General features: G+C 49.2%; 1 protein-coding gene across 5 annotated transcripts in view; it reads right to left on the reverse strand.

The window, feature by feature from the left end:
• The window catches only part of MYH14 (myosin heavy chain 14), a 91203-nt gene that overhangs the window by 13907 nt on the left and 55319 nt on the right, over positions 1–21977 (reverse strand). For all 5 annotated transcript variants that reach the window (XM_059999708.1, XM_059999709.1, XM_059999707.1 and 2 more), the window contains 11 exons: positions 20735–20858; positions 19980–20151; positions 17835–18047; positions 17114–17258; positions 16250–16456; positions 11765–11869; positions 11520–11672; positions 10041–10289; positions 5219–5431; positions 2648–2860; positions 1316–1477 (listed from right to left, as the gene is read on the reverse strand). In XM_059999708.1, coding sequence (XP_059855691.1) covers positions 1316–1477; positions 2648–2860; positions 5219–5431; positions 10041–10289; positions 11520–11672; positions 11765–11869; positions 16250–16456; positions 17114–17258; positions 17835–18047; positions 19980–20151; positions 20735–20858 — 1956 coding nt within the window. The remainder of the gene's footprint in view (positions 1–1315; positions 1478–2647; positions 2861–5218; positions 5432–10040; positions 10290–11519; positions 11673–11764; positions 11870–16249; positions 16457–17113; positions 17259–17834; positions 18048–19979; positions 20152–20734; positions 20859–21977) is intronic.

Genomic DNA, 21977 nt, shown 5'->3' on the forward strand with positions numbered 1-21977 from the left:
ATGGTTTATAATTTTCACTTTTTGGGAGGAATCTTCATACATCAGTGCTGCCCAACAGAAATACACTGCAAGGACCTACGTTCTTTAACATTTTCTAGTAACTACATTAAAAAGGTAAAAGGAAATAGGTAAAACTAGTTTGAATACTATATTTTATGTAGCCTAATATATCCAAAATATTATTATTTCCATTTATAATCAATGTGAAAATTATTAAGATGTTTTACTTTATGAAGTCTTCTGAATCTAGCATGTAACTTGGATTTTGGACCCACCCACCTTTTTTTTTGGCCTCGCCAGGTAGCTTGTGGGATCTTAGTTCCCCAACCAGAGATGGAACCTGGGCCCGCAGCAGTGAGAGCAGAGTCCTAACCGCTGGACCGCCAGGGAATTCCCTTTTTTTTTTTTCCCCTGCCACATTTTAGATGCCCAGTGGCCACATGGGGCTGCTACCCTCTGTATTGGACAGGCCAGGTCTATACTTAAAAAAAACAAAAATGGAGACTTCCCTGGTGGTGCAGTGATAAGAATCTGCCTGCCAATGCAGGGCACACGGGTTCGAGCCCTGGTCCGGGAAGATCCCACATGCTGAGGAACAACTAAGCCCATGAGCCACAACTACTGAGCCTGCGCTCTAGAGCCCGCGTGCCACAACTACTGAGCCCGCGTGCCTAGAGCCCATGCTCCCCAACGAGAGAAGCCACCGCAATGAGAAGCCCACGTACCGCAATGAAGAGCAGCCCCCGCTTGCGGCAACTAGAGAAAGCCCGGGCGCAGCAACTAAGACCCAATGCAGCCAAATAAATAAATAAATTTATATTAAAAAATAGACTTTACTTTTTAGAGCAGTTTTAGGTTCCCAGCAGTTTTGGGCAGAAGGTACAGAGATTTCCCACACAGCCCCTACCCTCACACATGCACAGTCTCCCCCATTATTAACATTCCCCACCAGAGTGGGACCTACCTTGATGGTAGGTATCAATGATGAACCTACCTTGACACATCATCATCCAAAAAAATTCTTTTTAAACAATCATGTATAAATTTCATAATGGGGCTGGGGGGGAACCCTAAGGTATTTCCACTTCAAAAATGAAATACAATGAGGAAACTGCACTTACACATTATGCATTTTAAATAAAGGAAGTAAAAAACAGGAAAAGAACCCAATGAGCCTTTGGGGCATGGATATTTACAAAGCTGTTGCCTACGCTGGGTGCAGCTCCTGGGATCGAGAGGGCGGGGCCCCAGTTGGTTTTGGAGCCGGAGGGAGGTGGGGCCCTCCCTGGTCCGAAGCTTAAGCTCCACCCCTTACCTGCATCTTGCGAAGCTGCTTCACGGCCTCCTCCTTGCCCTGTCCGCTGGCCGCGGTCTGGGCCTTCAGCTCCTCCAGCTCGGCCTCCAGCTTCTTGCGGGCGGCCACGGCCAGAGCACGCTGCTTGCGTTCCTCGTCGCGTTCCACCTCTGCATCCCTCAGCTGGGACGGGGGAGGCCGGGAGGGGTGGGCTCAGGGGACGGGAGGCCCAGGTTCCCTCTACATGCTAATGACATAGATGTCTACCCTCCAGCCCTGGCCCAGGCCTCCAGCCCCGTTCCTCCTGCCCCTTGCCTCTCTCCACCACCAAACCCCATCATCCTCTCCAACCCCACAGCCCCAGCTCAGGTCTCACCCTCCCCCCTTGCCCCAGCTTCCTCTCTGCTCCCATCTTTCCCCCGCCAGCCCATTCCCGATGGCTCCAGAAGGGTCCGTCTACGATCAGAGCTGACACTGCCCCTCCCCTGCTCATGGCCCTCCTGCGGCTCCCCAGTGCCCCCAGGACTAAGTTTTGGATGAGCCCATGGCTGGATCAGTGGAGCCAGGCGAGATCAAAAAAACACCCAGAGACACCCCCAACCCCCTGCCTTGGATCACGTCTTCATCTCTCTCAGGGCCTCCCAGCTCCAGTCTCCCCCGCTCCAGTCTGCTGCCCACATGGCCCCAGAGGGGTCTGACACTTAGAGCTGACCCCCCCCTCCCAGGCTCAGCACACATCACCTAGCGGAGAGCCTTGCCCACTGTAGACCACAGGAAATTCCTCCACTGAATGAATACTGAATGAATGAATGGTGCAGAGACAGAGAGAAAGAGATGGAATGAATGAGGAAGCAGGTGAAGGAGTAAATGAATACGGGAGGAAGGTCGTGGATGAAGCGGGGTGCAGATGAGCTGGTCAATGAATGAGTAGATGAGTGCCTGGGTAGGTTGTGGGTGTGGAGGGCTAGATAGTGGAGTGACTGGGCTGGGGACAGGAGGTTGATTGGAAGCGGGTGTTGGGTGCATGGAGGGGAAGTCAGATGCAGAGTTGGTTATGTAGAAGTGCTGGTTGCTGGGGAGGCTGTGTATGGGCGGCCGGGTGGCTCAGTAGATGGGGTGGTAGCTGGGTGGAGGGTTTTGGCGGATGGAGGGTGTCTGAATGGGTCAACAGGATGTGCGTGTGGGTTCATGGGTCATGATGGGTGAGTGGGTTGGGAAACAGGAGGCTGGCTGGCTAGCAGGAGGGACTTGGGTAGAAACACGGAGTAGAAGGTGGGTGGGTGAGACTTCCGGCCTCTCTTGCTGCCTGTGAGCACCAGGGCATCCCCCGCTGGACGGGCGCCCTGCCTGTACCTGCTTGGCCAGCTGCCGCCGCCTCTCCTCACCAGCCTCGTCTCGGCCCTGCAGGTCCCGCTCGTGCTGCGCCTTGAGGGCCTGCACGGTCACTTCCAGGCGCAGCTTGGCATCCTCCGCCGCCGTCAGCTCATCCTCCAGCTCCGTCACTTGTGTCCGCAGGTCGTTGGCTGCCTGTTCGGCCACCCGGCGGGATCGCTCCAGCTCGTGTACCTGGAGGGGAGGGAGAGTTAGCACGGGGGCACCTGGGGCACCGAGGAATGGGGAGGCCAGGACCTGAGATCTATCCTAGGCTAGAGGGGCGGGAAGTTTTGACAGACGAGGGGGAGGCAGCAAGTTGACGTGCCCATCCTAGTTTGCTCATTCATTCACACGTTCAACATTTCCTGAGCACCTACTTACTGTGTGTCTCATTCTGGATCATCCTAGAACATATTTTATTAATAACCTATGCACCGTAATTCTATTCTCTGAAGCTCCTGAGAATCCAATTCCAGTGTTCGTGAGGTCGGCTGACTCTCACTCATGGTGGATTATTTCCTCGTAGGTGTTGTGATCTTTTTTTTTTGGCCAGGACCTGCGCAGCTTGTGTGATCTTAGTTCCCCGACTGGGTATTGAACCGGGGCCCTGACAGTGAAAGCTCAGAGTCCTAACCACTGGACGCCCAGGGAATTCCTGGTCTTGTGATTGGTTTGTGAGCTCACTTCGTTGTGGCTTCACCTTCAGGAATCCCGTGTGGAAATGTGCTGAAGGCACGTAGCTCCAGAGTTAGCAGTGTTGGTTCCTGCCAGACTCCCGAGGATATTACCAACCCACTAGCGACTACTATTTTTTTCTTAGCATGGGGCTTTACAGACCTTTCAGGGAGGTGTAAATGAAAACCCCACATACCCTGTGAAAGCAGACCTGGGCTTATGAATTCTCAAAGACACCCCCCCACAGCCTCTCCTTAATTGTCACCTCCTCAGAGAGGCAGCCCCTGGCCTGTCAGGGCCTCCCTGTTACCCATGCTCCTGGCACTGAGTCGCTCTCTGACGCAGCCCTCGTCACAGTGGTCCTTTACTATGTGCTTACGTGTCTTTTTGGGCAACACCCACCTCCCACATTGGCCTGTGTGCTCCACGGGGCAGGGACTATATCTGCTTATCACCCCTGCCTAATTACCCTCATGAGAATGCTGGTCAGTGACAGTATCTACTTTCAGTGCTTAGAAGGGTCCAACTGGTCCCCCTTTTATTTGGCACCTGCCAATCAACTTGGTTGACTTGAAGGACTCAAACTTCTCCCAACAACATCCTACTTCCCACCAAGGCCTTTGGAGTCACTATATATAACTTAACACTTTTCCCAAAGGACAGACCTTAGCAGTTTGAGCATGAGTTGGATTATCCTTGGGGCTGCAGGCCAAGGGTGTGTCATGGGGATGGAGGTTCTTTCCAGGCCTGGCTGAAAGCTCCATTGGATTAATGCCAGAGCATGCGGAGAAAATAAAGCCCTCAGCCATTGCACCCCTGGCAATAAGGAAGGATGCTGGGACTGTGTCTGCCCAGGGACCCAACTAAACACGCCTTCCATCAGTGCCTCCCGTCATTAGCCAGGGTGGCTTGTGGCCCTGGGCCTGTTCTGCTAGATGCTCCACAAATATATTTATTGCGCACATGAGGAAAGGATGGTGTGGAGGGTGTCTCAGACCTTTCAGAAGCCTGGGAGGCTGGGATACTGGCTGGGTGAGGGGGGATGGGGAACTGGCCTGGGAGACCCCCGCACAGGCCCTGGAGGGATGTATGAGTTGGGGGAAGATAGAGACCTGGTAGGGGAGCCTGTGTGTGCTCAGTGGAGTTGGGGGGTGGCAAGGCGGGGTGTCTTCACAGTGTGTGTGTGTGTGGGGGGGGGTATATGTGTGGTGTGTGTGTGTGGGGGGTATATGTGTGGTGTGTGTGGTATGTATGTATGCGATGTGTATAACGTGCGTGTGGTGTGTGCGCTATGTGTGTGCGTGGTGCGTGTATATGTGTGTACGTGCATATATGTGTGTGTTGTGTGTGTGCGCGCGTGCACATCCGCATGTTTGTGGAGTGCGTCTCAGGCTGTACGTTGTGGTAAACTTTCTTCATTTCCTTTTTTCTTTCTCTCTGAGTCACATACACACAAGACGAGTGGTTCTCATGCTCTGTGTGTACACGAGCAAGCGTGCTTAATGGAAGATTCGCCTCACATTCCATGAACACACAGGTGAATACGTATGTTCTGTAAGCAGCTCTCATGTTCAGTGTGTGAACATATATGTTTGCTGGAAGATTCTCCTCCTGTTCTGTGCCCGTGAACATGCACGGTGACGACTGGCTCTCCTTACTTTCTGTGTGTGTTGTGTGCACGCGTCTGCTTGGCAGAAGATTCTCCTCCCGTTCTGCGCGTGTGCATGAACACGTACGTCTGGTACGTGAAAGTGGGGCTTTGACGCTGGTTCCCTTCACCCTGCGTATGGGAAAGCACACACGTGTGTATGTGCGCCCCAGCGTCACGGGTGCTTGTGTTGCCACGTGTGTGTCCCCGGACGGGGGGCTGCTCACGCTCTTGCCGACGTCATCCTTGCTGCTGAGCAGTGCCTCCAGCTCGGCCCGCAGTGCCCGGTTCTGCCGCTCCAGCTCCTCCCGCGCCTCCTGCTCCTCCTCCAGCGCCCGCGTCAGTGACAGCGCCCGGGCCTCACGCTCCCGGCCCTCCGCCTCGACCCGCTCACGCTCCTCCACCGCCCGAAGGACGGCTGCCTTCTCCTCCGCCAGGAGCTTCCGGGGTGAGGGAGATGGGGTGGGGGAGACAGGTTAGCTGAAAGGAATGTACAGGGGGATGGGGAAGACAGGGCAGCCAAGGGCAGAGACAGACAGACAGACAGACAGAGGCAGAGACACAAGAGGGAGGTAGAGGGATTAAAGTCGCAACCATGTCCCAAAGCAGCCCAACTCTTCAATGGACCACACGGTTGGTGGGAATGTAAACTGGTGCAGCCACTATGGAGAACAGTATGGAGGGTCCTTAAAAAACTACAAACAGAGTCACCATATGATCCTGCAATCCCACTCCTGGGCATATATCCAGAGAAAACTACTATATGAAAAGATCCATGCAACCCTATGTTCATAGCAGCACTGTTCACAACAGCTGAGACATGGAAGCAACATAATGTCCACTGACAGATGAATGGATAAAGAAGAGGTGGTACATATATGCAATGGAATATTACTCAGCCACAAAAAAGAATGAAATAATGCCACCGGCAGCAACATGGATGGACCTAGAGATGATCCCACTAAGTGAAACAAGTCAGACAAAGACAAATATCATATGATATTGTTTATATGTGGAATCTAAAAAAATGATACAAATGAACTTATTTACAAAACAGAAGCAGATCCACAGACATAGAAAACAAACTTACAGTTACTAAAGGGGAAAAGGGGGGAAGGATAAATTTGGAATTTGGGATTAACAGATACATGCTATTATGTATAAAATAGTTAACCAACAAGGACCTACTGTACAGCACAGGGAACTATACTCAATATCTTGTAATAACCTAAATGGAAAATTATCTGAAAAAGAATGTGTATATGTGCGTGTATATATATATATATACACACACACACACACACACACACACACACACACACATATACATATATATATACACACACACACATATATCTGAATCACTTTGCTGTACACCTGAAACTAACACAACATTGTAAATCAACTATACCTCAATTTTTAAAAGTTAAAGGAAATTCTGAGTTGAAAAAAAAACCTCTTAAATGGGTCAACTGATCAGCCCCTCATTCTAGATAAACAACTGAGGAAGTAAGTGTTCCTTTCTTCCTCTTGGGGTAATGGCAGGAAAAAAATACATAAATTTTTTAAATGTACTTCAACCCTCACTGTTTTTTAAGACACAGCAATTGACAATGAAACCTACAAGACATGCAAAAAAGGAAGAGAATGGGACTCACAGTCAAGAGAAAAATCAGTCCATGGAAACAGACCCACAGATGACCTAGATAATGGGATTATCACACAAGCACTTTGACTGTGTTAAGTAAGTTTCAGGACAAGATGGATACAATGGGTGAAGAGGCAGGGTTATTGCAGGAGGGATTTGAAACTGTAACACAGAACCAAAGAAAAATGCCAGAACTTCAAAATACAATATCTGAAATAAAAAGGTCACTGGATGAAATTGAGAGCAGAATGGACACACATCAGAAGAATCAGTAAACTTGAAAACAGGTCAATAGAGATGATCTAACAGAGCAAAGAAAAAATATTGTAAAAAAAAATTAGCAGAGCTTTAATAACCTGTGAGACAGTATCAAGCAATCAAACATACATGTATTTGGAGTCCCAGAGGAAAGGTTAAAAAAAAAAGGAGAGGAAGAAGTAAAATTGTCTTTAATCACAGAAAACATAATCGTAGAAAATCCAATGGAACCTATAAAACATCTACTAGCACCAAAATGTGAGTTTAGCTAGATCGTAGGATACAAGATCAATAAACAAAATTGATTACACTTCCATATTCTAGCAATCAGAAATTAAATAAAAATAATATTTAAAATAGCATCAAAAATGAAATACGTGGAAATAAATCGGACAAAGATGTGAAAGATGGGCACTGAAAAGTATAAAACATTTCTGAGATTAAATTAAAGAAGATCTAAATAAATGGATATATGTATCATGTTCCTGGGCCAGAAAACTCAATATCATGAAGACATCAATTTTTCCCAAACTGATCTATAGATTCAAAACAATCTCAAACCAAGGAGATTTTTTTTTGCTGTAGAAATTGACAAATTGATTGTAAAATACTGAATACACATGGGAATGCAAAGGACCAAGAAGAGGTAAAATAACTTAGAAAAAGAAGAAAAAATTGGAGAACTAATGCTATCTGATTTTCAATATCTATGCAAAGCAAGTCAGTGGAGAGAGTCTTTTCAACAAATAGTGTTTGAACAACTAGATATCCAGATACATATAAAATTAACTTGGAGCTATGATAGCACCATATATAAAAATTAACTCAAAATGGATCATAGAAAATTAAAAGAAAAATGGATCATAGACCTAAAGGTAAAACCTATAACTAGACAACTTTTAGAAAAAAACTCATAGAAGGAAACCATTGTGACCCTAAGTTAGACAAAGATTTCTCAGCCACAACACCAAAAGTATAATCCACAGAATAAAAAATTAAAACATTGGACAAAACAAAAACTTCTGCTCTTTGAAAGTCTCTACTAAGAGAATGAAAAGACAAGCCACAGACTGGATGAAAATATTTGCCAAGCAATATATCTGATAAAGAACTCATATTCAGAATATATAAAGAACTTTCGAAATTCAATGATAAGAAAAGAAACAATCCTTTTTTTAAAAAAAAAAAAGGCAAAAGATTTGAACAGGGACTTCACCAAAGAATAGGTATGGATGGTAAATAAGCACATAAAAAGATGCTCAACATCGTTTATTAGGGAAATGTGAAGTAAAACCACTACATCTATTGGAAAGGTTAAAGTTTTATTCATGACAGTCAAAAACTAGAAACAGCAACTCAAATGTTCATCAACAGTATAGTGCTTTTCAAAATGTGGTCTATAAAGGAATAATAATCAGTAGTTTAAAAAAAAAAGAGGAATGAATTATTGATGCATGCAAAAACATGGATGAGGGACTTCCCTGGTCGCACAGTGGTTAAGAACCCGCCTGCCAATGCAGGGGACATGGATTCAAGCCCTGGTCCAGGAAGATCCCACATGACGTGGAGCAATTAAGCCCGTGTGCCGCAACTACTGAGCCTGTGCTCTAGAGCCCGTGAGCCACTACTGAACCCACGTGCCACAACTACTGAAGCCCACGCGCCTAGAGCCCGTGCTCCGCAACAAGAGAAGCCACTGCACCGCAACAAAGAGTAGCCCCCGCCCGCCGCAACTAGAGAAAGCCCACGTGCAGCAATGAACAAACACAGCCAAAAATAATAAATAAAATAAATAAATTTATTTAAAAAATGGATGAATCTCAAAGTAATTTTTCCAAGTGAAAGAAGCCAGTCAAAAATGAGATTTAGGGCTTCCCTGGTGGCGCAGTGGTTGAGAGTCCGCCTGCCGATGCAGGGGACACGGGTTCATGCCCTGGTCCGGGAGGATCCCACATGCTGTGGAGCGGCTGGGCCCGTGAGCCATGGCCGCTGGGCCTGCGCATCTGGAGCCTGTGCTCCACAACGGGAGAGGCCACAACAGTGAGAGGCCCGCGTACCGCAAAAAAAAAAAAAAAAAAAAAAAAAAAAAAAAGAGATTTATATAAAAATAATTTATATAGAACTCTAGGAGATACAAAAAATTTTTTAAAAACATTTAAAAAATGTTTGATGATCTATGGAATGGTATTAAGCAGTCAAACACACATGTATTTGAAGTCTGAGAAGAAGAGGAAAGAGAGAGAATGGGGCAGAAGAATATCTGAAGAAATAATGGCTGAAGATTTCCACATCTGATCAAAAACACCACCCCAAAGATATAGGAAGCCTGGCAAAGATAAATACAAAACCCCACAGCTGGATATCATAGTCAAACTGCTAAAAACCAAAGAGAAAGAGAAAAAATTTAAACCAGCCAGAAAACCACATCACACTACCGGCAGGGAAACAATGCTTTGAGTGACCACTAACTCTTCATCTGAAACAATGGAGGCCACAGATCATGGAATGATGTCTTTGAAGTGTGGAAAGAATAAAACCGTTTACCTGGAATTCAACAGTCAGTGAAAATACCTTTCAAAAGTGAAGGCAAAATAAGGACTCTCACATTTTGCAGATGAAGAAATTGAGGCACAGAGAGGTCGGGCAATTTGCCCAAGCCACACAGCCAGAAAGGGGCTCAGCTGAGATTTGAACCTCAGGGTTGCCTGATCTTAATGCTCTGGGGTTCTGAGAACTTTATTCCATCCTCAGATTGCCAGCTGCTTAACATTATCCCCATCTCCTAGATGGGCAAACTGAGGCTGAAATGGGACAAGCAGTTTGCCTGAGGTCCACAGGAGTCAGCAGGAGAAGCAAGGTGTGTTATTTCATTTCATCTTCCTACTACCTTCTGGTGTACCTTCAGGACTCTTTTGGGAGTAAAAGTGGGTACCACCAGTAATTATTTTGGGGCAAGAGACATAAGCCAGGATGGATGGGTGTCCTATTTTACAGAGGCTCAGAGGGAAGAGGCATCTGGCCCTAAGGTCCTCCCAAGTTCACAGCTGAGCTGTGACATCACATGTTACTGATTGCTCACGATGACCATGGGCAGCGTGGATCAGCATCCCCATTTCCCAGCTGGGTAACCCGAGGTGCCTCACCTGGTCGAACTTGCGCTGCTTCTTCTCCAGCGCGCTCACAAGCTGCCGCTGCTGTTCCAGGTCCACCGTGGCATCGTCCAGCTCTTGCTGCAGCCGCCGGCGGCCCCGCTCCAGCCTCTCCACCACTTCTGTCTTTTCTGCCAGGCGCTGGGTCAGGGCCTCAACCTCTCGGGTGGCCCGGCGCCGTGCCTCCTCCCCTGCCTCCAGTGCCCCCGCCTCTTCTTCCTGGCGCCGCCGCCACTCTGAGAGCTGGGGTTGGGGAGGAGAGAGAGGGAGGGTGTCACTCATGGCTGTGATCCAGGTGTGAGTTGGTGGGGCCCCATTTCCCAGATGAGGAGACTGAGACCTGAAGGGGGAAATAATTCACTTCATTGGGCACTTCTGCCTCATGAGTAGGGATGAGGTTGTGAGTTCCATGAGCCCCAGCTCCTCCAGGAGATTAAAATGGTTCCCACCAGGGCCCAGAAGATGGATCAGACCCAGGCTCTGTCCTGGGGAACCCCCAGTCTGGTGGGGGAGACTGAACATCACAGCCAGGGTGATGGAGGCTAAGGTAAAAGAAATATGAGACCCATGGGAGTCCACAGGAGGGGTTCAAAAATCTATTTAGAACATTCAAGAGAGAATTCCTGGAGGAGGGGGCATTTGTGATGGATCTTGAAGTATGCATAGGAGTTTTCCAGTTAAAGAAGGATATTTGCAAGCATACATTCATCACTCATTCATTCAACAGGCATTTCTCAAGGTCTCCTATATGTCAGGCTCTATGTTGGCCTATGCTGGGGATCCAGAGCTAACTCTGATGGGGTCCCACTTTCAAGGTGCTCCCAGTCTGATGGGGGGACTCATGGGCAAAGACAGTTCCAGCCAGGGTGAGTGGAGTGGGGACAAAGGAGAAAGAAGGGTTGTGGGAGCCCAGAGCCGAATGGTCAGGGTTTTCCCAGAACAGGAGAGGCTGATGCTAAGTCCTGAAAAATGAAAAGGGTGCTCCCAAGAGAAGTGAAAAAAGAGATGAGAGATGAATACAGCTAAACATGAAGGAAGGCCCAGAGAGTGCAGGGCCTCTGACACCCAGCTGAGAGGCATGGGTTTTGTCTGGGGGGAGCTGGGGAGCCACGGGAGGTCTGTGAGCTAGGGAAGGGCAGGGTCAACTCAGGGTGTAGAAAGACCATGTGAAGTATGAGCTGGAAGGGGAGAGACTAGGGGCAGGGAGGTTTGAAGGGAGGCTGAGATGAGGATCCAGGTGGCTGGGGCTGTGGGGACAGAGAGTAGGGAATGAAACAGAGAGTTGGGGACAGGAGGGATGGGGGTCTGCACCTACAGGCTCTGGGGCTGAGGGAGAGACAGAGGCGGGTATGGCTTGAAGGGGTCTGGCCTATGATATGCTGGGCAACGGGGCCACCCCGGAGCAGGGGAACCCAGGAGGAACAGGTTGGGAGACTGGGCATCCCTTTGAGATCTCCCTGCGGGGCTGTTCACCTGGGCCTGCGCAGCCTGCAGCTCACGGCCCGCCCGCTCCCTGGCAGCTGCCTCCTCCTCCAGCTGCTCCCGCAGCCCTGCCGCCTCCGCCTCCAGGGCTCGGGCCCGGGACCCCAGGGTCAGCTTCGCTCTGGTCTCCTCCTGCAGCAGCTCCTGAAGATGGATGGGAGAATGGATGTTACGTGTGGGCAGGAGCGTGGGGAGGCCTGGGGGGAGCCCGGTGGTGAGAGGTGGGCTGGGATCACCTGGGCGTCGTGGAGCTGGGCCTCCATGCTGGTCAGCTCCTTGCTCAGCCTGATGGCTTTGGACTCGGCCTCGCTCAGTGCTCCAGACACAATCTCGAGTTCAGCCTGCAGGGAAGGGACATCTTCTAATGGCGGCTTCCAGCCAGCCAACCCCTCTGCTTCTCTGCCTCTAACCCCTACCACCACTGCTGGTGAGGATGCACCAGCATGGAAGGTGCAGCTGCCATGGAAACCAGTCTAGCAGCTCCTTAAAATGGTTCAATGCAGAGTTTCCATACAGCCCAGCAATTCCACTCCTAGGTGTGTACCCAGGAGAAATGAAAAGAAGTCTAGGCAAAAACTTGTACAGGGGTGTTCACGACAGCATTATTCGCAATTGCTGAAAAGCAGAAATAACCCAAATGTCCATCCACGGATGATTGGATAAACAAAATGTGGTCTATCCAGACAATGGAATATTATTTGGCCATGAAAAGGAATGAAGTACTGACACATGCTACAACATGGATGAACCTTGAAAACATTATGCTAAATGAAAGAAGCCAGACACAAAAGGACAAACACTGTATGATTCCATTTCTATGAAATGCCCAGAATAGGAAGTCTAGAGAGACAAAAGAAGGGGATTAGTGGTTGCCGGGGCAGGGGGTGGGACTGGGGGATGATGGCTGCACAGTACAGGATTTCTTTCTGGGCTGATGAAAATGTCCTAAAATTAGGTTACGGTGATGACTGTACAACTCTATGAATATACTAAAAACGATTGAATTGTACATTTTATTTTATTATTTTTTAAAATATTCATTTATTTATTTTGGCTGTGCTGGGTGTTAGTTGTGGCATGTGGGCTCTTAGTTGTGGCATGTGGGATCTAGTTCCCTGACCAGGGGTCAAACCCAGGCCGCCTGCATTGGGAGCACAGAGTCTTACCACTGGACCACCAGGGAAGTCTCAAATTGTACATTTTAAATGGGTGAATTATACGGTATGTGAGTTATATTACAATAGAGCTGTTCCCCTGGCATGCAAATCACCACCACAATGATCCTGGGTGCAGCTCCTGGTCTCACGTTCCTTCGCTGTAGGAATTGGGCAGCAGCTTACCACTTTCTCCCCCCTGGACTGTTGCCTCCATGGGGTAGGACCTCATCTGCTTTGTACCCTGCTGTGTCCTCAGGGCTCAAAACAGGGCCTGGCACACAGTAGGTGCTCAGAAAATGTTTGTTGGGTGAGTGCCTCCAGCACATGTGTATTACCCTGAAATTTCTTCTCTACCTTTTTGAGGTTCACTTAACAAACAAGGTTGGGTTCAAATTCTGGCTGGTAAGAAAATTTATCTGAAAACTTGGAAATAAGAAAAGGCAGCGGTCAGGCATCCTTTAGAAAGGACAGGACTGGGACTTCCCTGGTGGCGCAGTGGTTAACACCTGCCAACGCAGGGGACATGGGTTCGAGCCCTGGTCCGGGAAGATCCCACATGCCGCAGAGCAACTAAGCCTGTGCACTACAACTACTGAGCCTGTGCTCTAGAGCCCGCGAGCCACAACTACTGAGCCCGTGTGCCACAACTACTGAAGCCTGCGTGCCTAGAGCTCGTGCTCCGCAACAAGAGAAGCCACCGCAATGAGAAGCCTGCGCACCGCAACGAAGAGTAGCCCCCGCTCACAGCAACTAGAGAAAGCATGCGTGCAGCAACGAAGACCCAACGCGGCCAAAAATCAATCAATCAATCAATAAATCACTTTGTTGTACACTTGAAACTAACACATTGTAAATCAACTACACTTCTATAAAGCTTACATTTGATTGCCCTTTGGGACATTAACCGGTTTTGTCTCTGACTGCGCCATTTCGTTCTGGCATTCTCTCTTTTGCTGACTACACACACACCAATTTGTTGTTGTTTCTCTCCTTGAACATCTTTGACATTCTGCTGGATCCCTCATTAATGCTTTTTTTTTTAATATTTATGTTTTTATTGAAGTATAATTGATTTACAATGTTGTGTTAGTTTCAGGGGTACAGCTAAGTGATTCAGTTATACATACATTATACACATATTCTTTTTCAGATTCTTTTCTCATATAGGTTATTACAAAATATTGAGTATAGTTCCCGGTGTTATACAGTAGGTCCTTGTAGTTCATGTATTTTATATATATTAGTGTGTATATATTCCTCCCAAATTCCTAATTTACCCCTCCCCTGCAACTTTCCCCTTTGGTAACCATAAGTTTGTTTTCTATGTCTGTGAGTCTGTTTCTGTTTTGTAAATAAGTTCATTTGTATCATTTTTTTAGATTCCACATATAAACGATATCATATGATATTTGTCTTTGTCTGACCTACTTCACTTAGTATGATAATCTCTAGGTCCATCCATGTTGCTGGAAATGGCATTATTTCATTCTTTTTTATGGTTCATTAATGCTTTAAATAAATCTTTGACATGGGCTTATTATGTCTTTGTATGACAGTCATGCTTTGAACTTCTGAAAATGATATTTTGAGCTGACCTTGGTACCTCCTGGCTGTGTGACCTGGGCAAGTGATTCCTATCTTTTTAAAAAAAAAAAAATTATTTACTTATTTATTTGGCTGTGCCAGGTCTTAGTTATGGCACGCAGGATCTTCGCTGTGGTATGAGGGATCTTTTAGTTGAGGAATGCATGCGGGATCTAGTTCCCTGACCAGGGATTAAACCCGGGCCCCCTGCATCGGGATCATGGAGTCTTAACCACTGGACCACCAGGGAAGTGCCTGATTCCTATCTTTTTGGTGCTCAGTTTTTCTCATCTGTGAAATGGGGATGATAACAGGACCTACCTCCCAGGGCTGCTTTGAAGAGTCAATGAAATAATGAACGTAAAGTGACTAGCTCAGTGCCTGGCATATACCTGTGCTCAATATATAGGTACATCTGACAATTTTTGAGAGCCTACTGAGAGCCCAGGAACTATTCTAAAAGCTTTCCAAATTTAGGCTCGCTGGATTCACACACCGACCCTATGAGGTAGATACTATTATTAGTCTAAGTTTACATAAAGGGAAGCCGAGGCACAGAGAGGTTAGGCAATTTGCCTAAGATCACACAGCTACAAGTGGTGGAACTGAGATTTTAGCCCAGGCAGAATGGCTCTAGAGCTGCCCTGTCCAATATGGTAGCCACTAGCCTTAGGTGGCTATTTAACTTTAAAGTAATTAAAATTAAATAAAATGAAAATCCAGCTCCTCAGTTGTACTCCTCACATGCCAGGTGGGTAGTGCAGTTACAGAACATTTCCATCACTGAAGAAAGTTCTACTGACCAGTGCAACCTAGAACTCCTGCTATCAGCCACCAGACTCTACTCTTGGTGTCACTTTTATTTCTGTAATACGTAAAGTGCTTAGGAGAATGAGCACTACATAGCTTAATTCCATGGGGGCAGCCCCTAGCTGTCCCCCCAAATCCCTTCTCCCCTGGTCCCACTGTGACAGGCTGCTAGGTAGGCCCATGGCTGCCAGCTAGAAACTATATTTCCCAGTCTCCTTTGCAGCTAGCTGTGGTCATGTGATTATGTTATGGCCAATGGAATGCAAGCAAAGTGATATATGCAAATTCTATCCCATCCTCTTTTCCCCTTCCTAAGCTGGAGCACACAGGTGCCCACAATCCATATTTAACTCTGAAGATGAGGTCAATGCCCTCAGGGATAATGGAGTGACCTCAGGGAGCATAAGTGTCCCGCCAGCCTCCACTGCTTACTCTGAGCCTATTTCCTGAGACGGAAGACACATGTCTTTTATTCAAGCTGATGCATTCTGGAGTCTTTTGTTATATCGACTTACCTTTCACCTTAACTATACACTCTTTTAATCCTGAAACTGAAAACGGTAACAGTGTTTTCCCCGCCTTGGGGTTGGGGAATTAAAAGTCATTCTTACCCTGTTTCTGCTTCTTTGTATTCCCGGTAATAAACAGGTATTGGTCGCTTAGTTAAAAAACATAATAAAAATTTAAAAACCCACATTTTTTCTAACAGTCATAGTGTGATATTGTCCTGACACAGGTCCAAGTATTCACGCTGGGTTTTTCTAATCAGACCATGGATTTATTTAAGACCAGAAGATAAGAGGGTGGAGGGTGGGCGCTGTGGCAGGGTTAAGAGATACAGGATCAGTCATGCCTGGGTTCACGCTTTGGCTCTGAGAGACCCAAGACAATCAACTTCACCTCCCTGGGCCTCAGTTTCCTTGTGTGTAAAATGGGAACAATACTAGCACTTCCCTCAAAGAAGCATTAGGAGGAGTCTTTGGCAAAATACCCAGGATGCTTGGTGCATAGTAATCACTCACCAAATACTAGCTACTAATGTGTGATTATGTTGGAAAGGTTGGAAAGGACAGTAGGGTTGATGTGGACCAAACTGAAGTCCAGAGAGGGCAGGCATCTCACCCAAAGCCACACAGCAGAGACCACCCGCTACCTAGCCGCCCCACTCACCTGGGCTCGCTGCAGCTTCTCAGCAGCCTCTGCTCGTGCCCGCTCCCCATCGCCAGCCCGGCCCTGCACCTCCTGCAACTGTGACTCCAGGCGACGCCTCCGCTGCTCACCCTCCTGACGCGCGGTCTGCAGGTTGCTTAGCTCCGTCCGTAGCTCAGACACTTCAGCCTCCAGAGCCAACCGGGTCTTCTCCCATGTACCTTTGCTCTGGTGGGGGAGAGAGACAGCAATGATTTTATGATTCCCCTTCTCTACCAGACCAGGCACACGAACGCCCCAAGTCCTTTGTACTGCCTATTCCCTCTGGAACTCCTCACTGTTCCTTAAAGACCCAGGCACATTCCTGCCTCAGGGCCTTTGCAGTGGCTGTTCCCTCTGCCTGGAACATGTTTCCCTGTGATGCCAGGATGGCTCACCCATCACCCCCCTCAGTTTTTTACTCAGATGTCATCTTTTCACTGAATCTCTCCAAGGCCTCTATTTCAAATCACAACACGCCCCCGCCTGGCCGTTAGCACTCTGAAACCCCTTTCCTGTTCATCATCTTCCCGTAGCTCTTATGACCCCGCTATATATTATGAATGTGTTTAGATCGTTTACTCTCTGCCTTGCCTGCTAAAACGTGAGCTCCACAACGGAAGTGGGTATTGGTTGCTTGGCTCACAGCTGGGGCCCCCAGTACCAACCCGGGAATATACTACATATTCAATTAACATCTGCTGAATGCAAGATGGACCAGGGACATGGATACAGTGAGGAGAAAAATGGGCTGGCCTAGAACCAGCCAGAGGTACCTCCTCCAACCCAGCATCCTGCTTCCCCTCCCCATGGCTCCCCAGACACTCCTCCCCCACCTCAACCCACCCTCCGGGCTTGCTCCAGCTGCTCTGCCAGCTCTCCCAGTGCCTGGCCATGGCGCTGCCGCAGCTCCTGCACCGCCACCTCATGAACGCGCGTTTCCTCCTCCAGAGCCTTCTTCAACTCTGTCACCTCCTGTTCTCTCTTGGACCTTTTATTGGGGGAGGGGAAGGGAACAGAATTTCAGAATAGAGGAAGGCTGGGACTTTGAGGGAGCCCCTGACTGCTGGTTGTGCCTCCTTTTATTCTTTCCCTCCAAGGATGGGGACCTCACTCTACATTCCCCAAGGGATCTGGGCAGTGATGCTGCAGAAGAAGGGTGGCTTTAAGGGTGAGCTCCTACGCATCTTTCGAAACCCTATTCAAAAGGCCCCTTCTCAAAGAAGTCTTTTTGGACTCCCTCCCATAGAGTGATACAAGGGCCCTCTCTGATCATCCACGATGCCCTGTCGTACTCCATTAAAGCTCACTTTGCTCTGCACTGTGTCTGTCTTTGCCCGAGTCTGCCTACCCCTGGACTGGGAGTTCCTGAGGGCAATGCCCGAGTCTTGACTCATCTCTGTCCCCAGCGTGGCCCACGCTGGGCCCAGAGCCAGTGTCCAATAAACAACTGTTGAACGACTAAACAACTGTGTAGATGGAGAGCTTGGACCCACATCCTTTTCCCTGCCCCGCCCCCAGCCCCCATGTGCCCCGCCTGTGCCAGCTGCAGGCCACCCAGCCTCACCGGAGCTCCTGCTGCGCGTTGGTGGAGTCCAGCGTGTCCTCCAGCTCGCTCCGCAGCGCCTCCAGCTCCTCACCCAGGTCCCGGCGCTGCTTCTCTGCCTTGGCCCTGGCTGCGCGCTCAGCCTCCAGGTCCTCCTGAGCCTCGGCCAGCCCCGCTTGTGCTTCCCGCAGGGATTTGAGCAGCTGGGCCCGGGCCCCGCCCTCATCCTCTGCCCTGGGGGTGGACGAGGACCAGGGGGTTGGTATAGGGGCAGGCAGAGGGTGGGGATGATTTCTAGGGGTTGGAGGGGCCAGACACGGCCAGTCCCCGGTTAAAAGCCCAGCTCTGCCCTTGGGCATGTGTCTCCAGTACTCAGAGCCTCAGCTTTCTTAGCTGTAAAATGGGGATGACACCACCAGTAATCACAGGGACACTCATTAAGTTCCTGCCACTTGAGAGCACTTTATCATTTTGTGTAACGTTCATGCCAGATGAGGAAACTGGGGCCCAGAGCGGGAAAGTACTTGCCCTGGTCACACGGTCAGTGGGTGGCTGACCCCAGAGTCCCTCCTCATAACCCCTATGGGATCGACCTCTTGCAAAGAGAAGCTGAATGGAGCAGCAGCGTGGACTCTGGGTTAAATGGCTCAGGGAGGTGGTCCAGTGGTTAGGACTCTGCACTTCCACTGCAGGGGGGTGTGGGTTCGATCCCTGGTCTGGGAACTAAGATTTCACAAGCCGTGCAGCAGCGGCCAAAAAAAAAAAAAAAGAAAGGAAAAGAAAAGAAGAAACAAACAAACAAAAAAACCCTGTAAGAATGGTTCAGGGAGATGCACAGGTGCCCTGCTTGGCCACCTGCCCTGGCAAGTGACAGCTTCTCTGAACTGCAGGCTGCTGGTCTGTGAGAAAGCGTGACTGCCCCCCTTCACAGGGCTACCGCGAGGATGGCAATGTAGCGCCGAAGGCTACATGTTATATGATTCCACTGACCTGAAAGAGTAAGAAATGCCAAATCCTATGTGGACAGAAAGCGAATTGGTGGTTGCCAGGGGTTGAGGGGAGAGGGGAAACTGGAAGTGACTGCTTAATGGGATTTTTTTTTTGAGGTGACGAAAATGTTCTGAATAGAGGTAGTGGTTGCACATCGCAAACATACCCAATGCCACTGAACTGTATGCTTTAAAATGGTTAAGTTTTTTTTCTTTTTGGCTGTGCCACGCATCTTGCAGGATCTCAGTGAAAGCACGGTAGTGAAAGCACGGAGTCCTAATCGCTAGACCACCAGGGAACTCCCTAAAATGGTTAATTTTGTTATGTGAATTTCAACTCAATACAAAAGAAAACGGAAAAAAATAACAACGGCAATAACGGCAGGTAGGAACAGACACACGCAGCATCTAATGAGGGCTTAGGGTGTGCCAAGCAAGTTCTCAGCCCTTTCTCATTTAATCCCTACACTAATCCTAGGAGAGTTTCTATAATCATGCCCTTTTTCCAGATAGAGAGACTGAGGCTCGAGAGGTGATGTCACCCAGGTGAGGTCACATGGACAAAAAGGGGAGGAGCCAGGATTTGAACCCAGAAGTCAGGCTGGAGGGTGCATGTTCTTAACCCCCCCTCCACCAACCCCGTGTCCCATCGATTCTCAGATGCATGTTTTCCCCACATTGTAACCTTTCTGAAATCAAGCTGCGCCCGTACACAAGGGCACCTCAGGTCGCATGGAGCACAGTGGGTGAAAAGCATTTGAAACACTGCGCATCGTATCTGGGACACAGTAAGTGCTCAATAACTGTGAATGACTGTAAGTATGATGATTATGATTCCTAAGATGGCCAGACCACCTATCCAATCACAGCGGATTCTGGGCTGTTTGGTTTTGAGAGGATGGGGTTGTGGGAGAAGAAGAAATAGCATTTCCTTGCCTCTGTGCAAGAAACTGTGTAAGTCACCAGACACGTAGGGCCCGGTTTCAGTTTTCCCTTAACCAGGTGGGCTTGGAACTGTGTCCATCTTACAGAAGGGGACACGGAGGCTCAGAGTGGGTGTGCACGGCTGCTGAGCGGCTCGGCCGAGCTCTGTACCTGCGGGAGGGTCTCGCCGGGCGCCCCCAACGCTGGCAGGGGGCGCCCCCGTGCTGTGCACCCCACCCGGCCCACCCCGCACCTGGCCAAGGCGACCTGCAGCTCCTCCTCCTTGCGGCCCAGCTGGGCCCGCAGCTCCTCCGCCCGCTGCTGCTGTTCCACCATCTGCTCCTGCAGCTCTGAGCCCTCCACGTCCAGCCGCCGCTTCAGCTTCTCCAGCTCCTGGCGGCTCTTCTCCTCCTTCCGGAGGCGATCTGGAGGCGGGAGGTGGGGGGGTGGGGCATGCACAAGGGAGCCAGACCCACACACCCAGGGAGACCCACGGCCCCGCAGTCAGGCTGAGCTCAGCGTCTCTTTCCACCCCTCCCGCTCTTTCCCAGCTTCCCCATCCCTGGGATCGCCCACTGGTCCCCAGACCCCCAGATGCCTTCTCCCCTCCGCCCCCCAGGGACAGCCCCTGCTCCTGCTTGCTGGCTCTCTCTGCCCTGCCCTTTCCTCCCTGCCTCCCCGGCCTCCTCCTGTGCTCTCTCCCTTCTGTTTCTGCTTCTGAGTCCACAGCAAGGGACAGAGATAAAAAAAAAAGTGTCTGAAACAGCTAGTGGGACCGTCAGATTGAGAGAGTGACCCAAGACACTTAGGAGAGAGTGAGAGAATTGGATGGAGAGAGACAGAAACAACTTAAGAGCTGGGAGGACACCTAACCTGTCCCGAGTCTTCTTTCCTGCCCCCATTTAACAGATATGACCACTGAGGCCCCACAGCACATGAGGGTCACCCGAGGTACCCCCTGACCCTGCTGGAGTGTGCACGGGCCCCCACTGAGGGGCAGGTGCTCACCCTCCATGTCTGCAATCGTGGCCTCGTATTTGAGTCGAAGCTTATTGAGGCTCTTGACTTTCTCCTCCTCCTCAGCTGCCTGGGATGAGAACTCGGCCAGACGCTCCTCCAGCAGCTTCCGCTCCTGAGGGTGGTAGGAGGTGGGGGTGGGGCGTCAGGGGCCCGACCCTCATCTTTGATATCATTCTCATCTGCCTTTCTGCTTATCTCCATCCTTCCCTGACCTTTCCCGTTCCCACCCCCTTCCCTCCTTTTGCATTCTTTAGGGTCTAGGGACCCGTCCCACCCCCACCGGGTTCACGCCTGTTAACTGTGGAGACTCCCACTATTTGAAGGACACTCCCATTCATTAACCCATTGGCCCACAGATGGATACTGAGGTTGATTCAAATCAATTGCTATTATAAACAACACTGCAGTGAACATCTTTGCACATGTGCTGCATTTATGGGTGAGTTCTGGAGCCTTGTGACTACTACAGGTCCAGCTCATGGACCAGCAGCATCAGCACCAAACGGGAGCTTGCAAGGAATGGAATCTCAGGTTCCACCCGAGACGTGCTGAATCAGAATCTGCATTTTAACAAGTTCTCCATATAATTCCTGGGCACGGTGGAGTTTGAGAAGCACTGGCCTGGAGCAGCTCTTTTCTTTTTTCTTTCTGTTTATTATTTTTATTTATTATTTTATTTTTTAATTTATTTTTGAGCAGCACTTTTCAACCTGTCAGTGGTTTTGGAAATCAAGGCAGTGGGTCAGCACTACCTCAAAAAAGAACAAATAGAACAGAGTAGAAGAGAAGAGCCACTGCATCCAAGGAATGTTGCAAAAAACTGTGCATCCTTGAGCTCTCAACTCAGGCACCATTGCCTCCAGGAAGCCTGCCCTGACTACCCCTAGCACAAGTCAGGCCACCCCACTTCCATGGTTTTCTGTTCTTTTCTGACAGTTTATAATTAGTTCATGATGTGTGGTTATGTTGATTTCCTGGGGTGACTCATCTAGCTTCCCTCTCCCCCCATGCCCCTGTGAGGACAGAAATGGTTTTCTAGTTAGTTAAATGCCATATCCCCTGTGCCTAGTCCAGTCCTGGCTGTGCCAGGTTAAAGATGGTGGCAGATTCTTCACCATGTCCCCAGCCAGAGGCAGAGTCTAATTCCCCAACCCTTGAATCTAGACTGAGTCTGCTTTAAGCTCAGTGGTCTGCAGACCACAGCCTGCAGGCCAAATATGGCCCACTGCTT

The sequence above is a fragment of the Delphinus delphis genome, chromosome 20 (assembly GCF_949987515.2).
Source record: "Delphinus delphis chromosome 20, mDelDel1.2, whole genome shotgun sequence".
Lineage (NCBI taxonomy): Eukaryota > Metazoa > Chordata > Mammalia > Artiodactyla > Delphinidae > Delphinus > Delphinus delphis.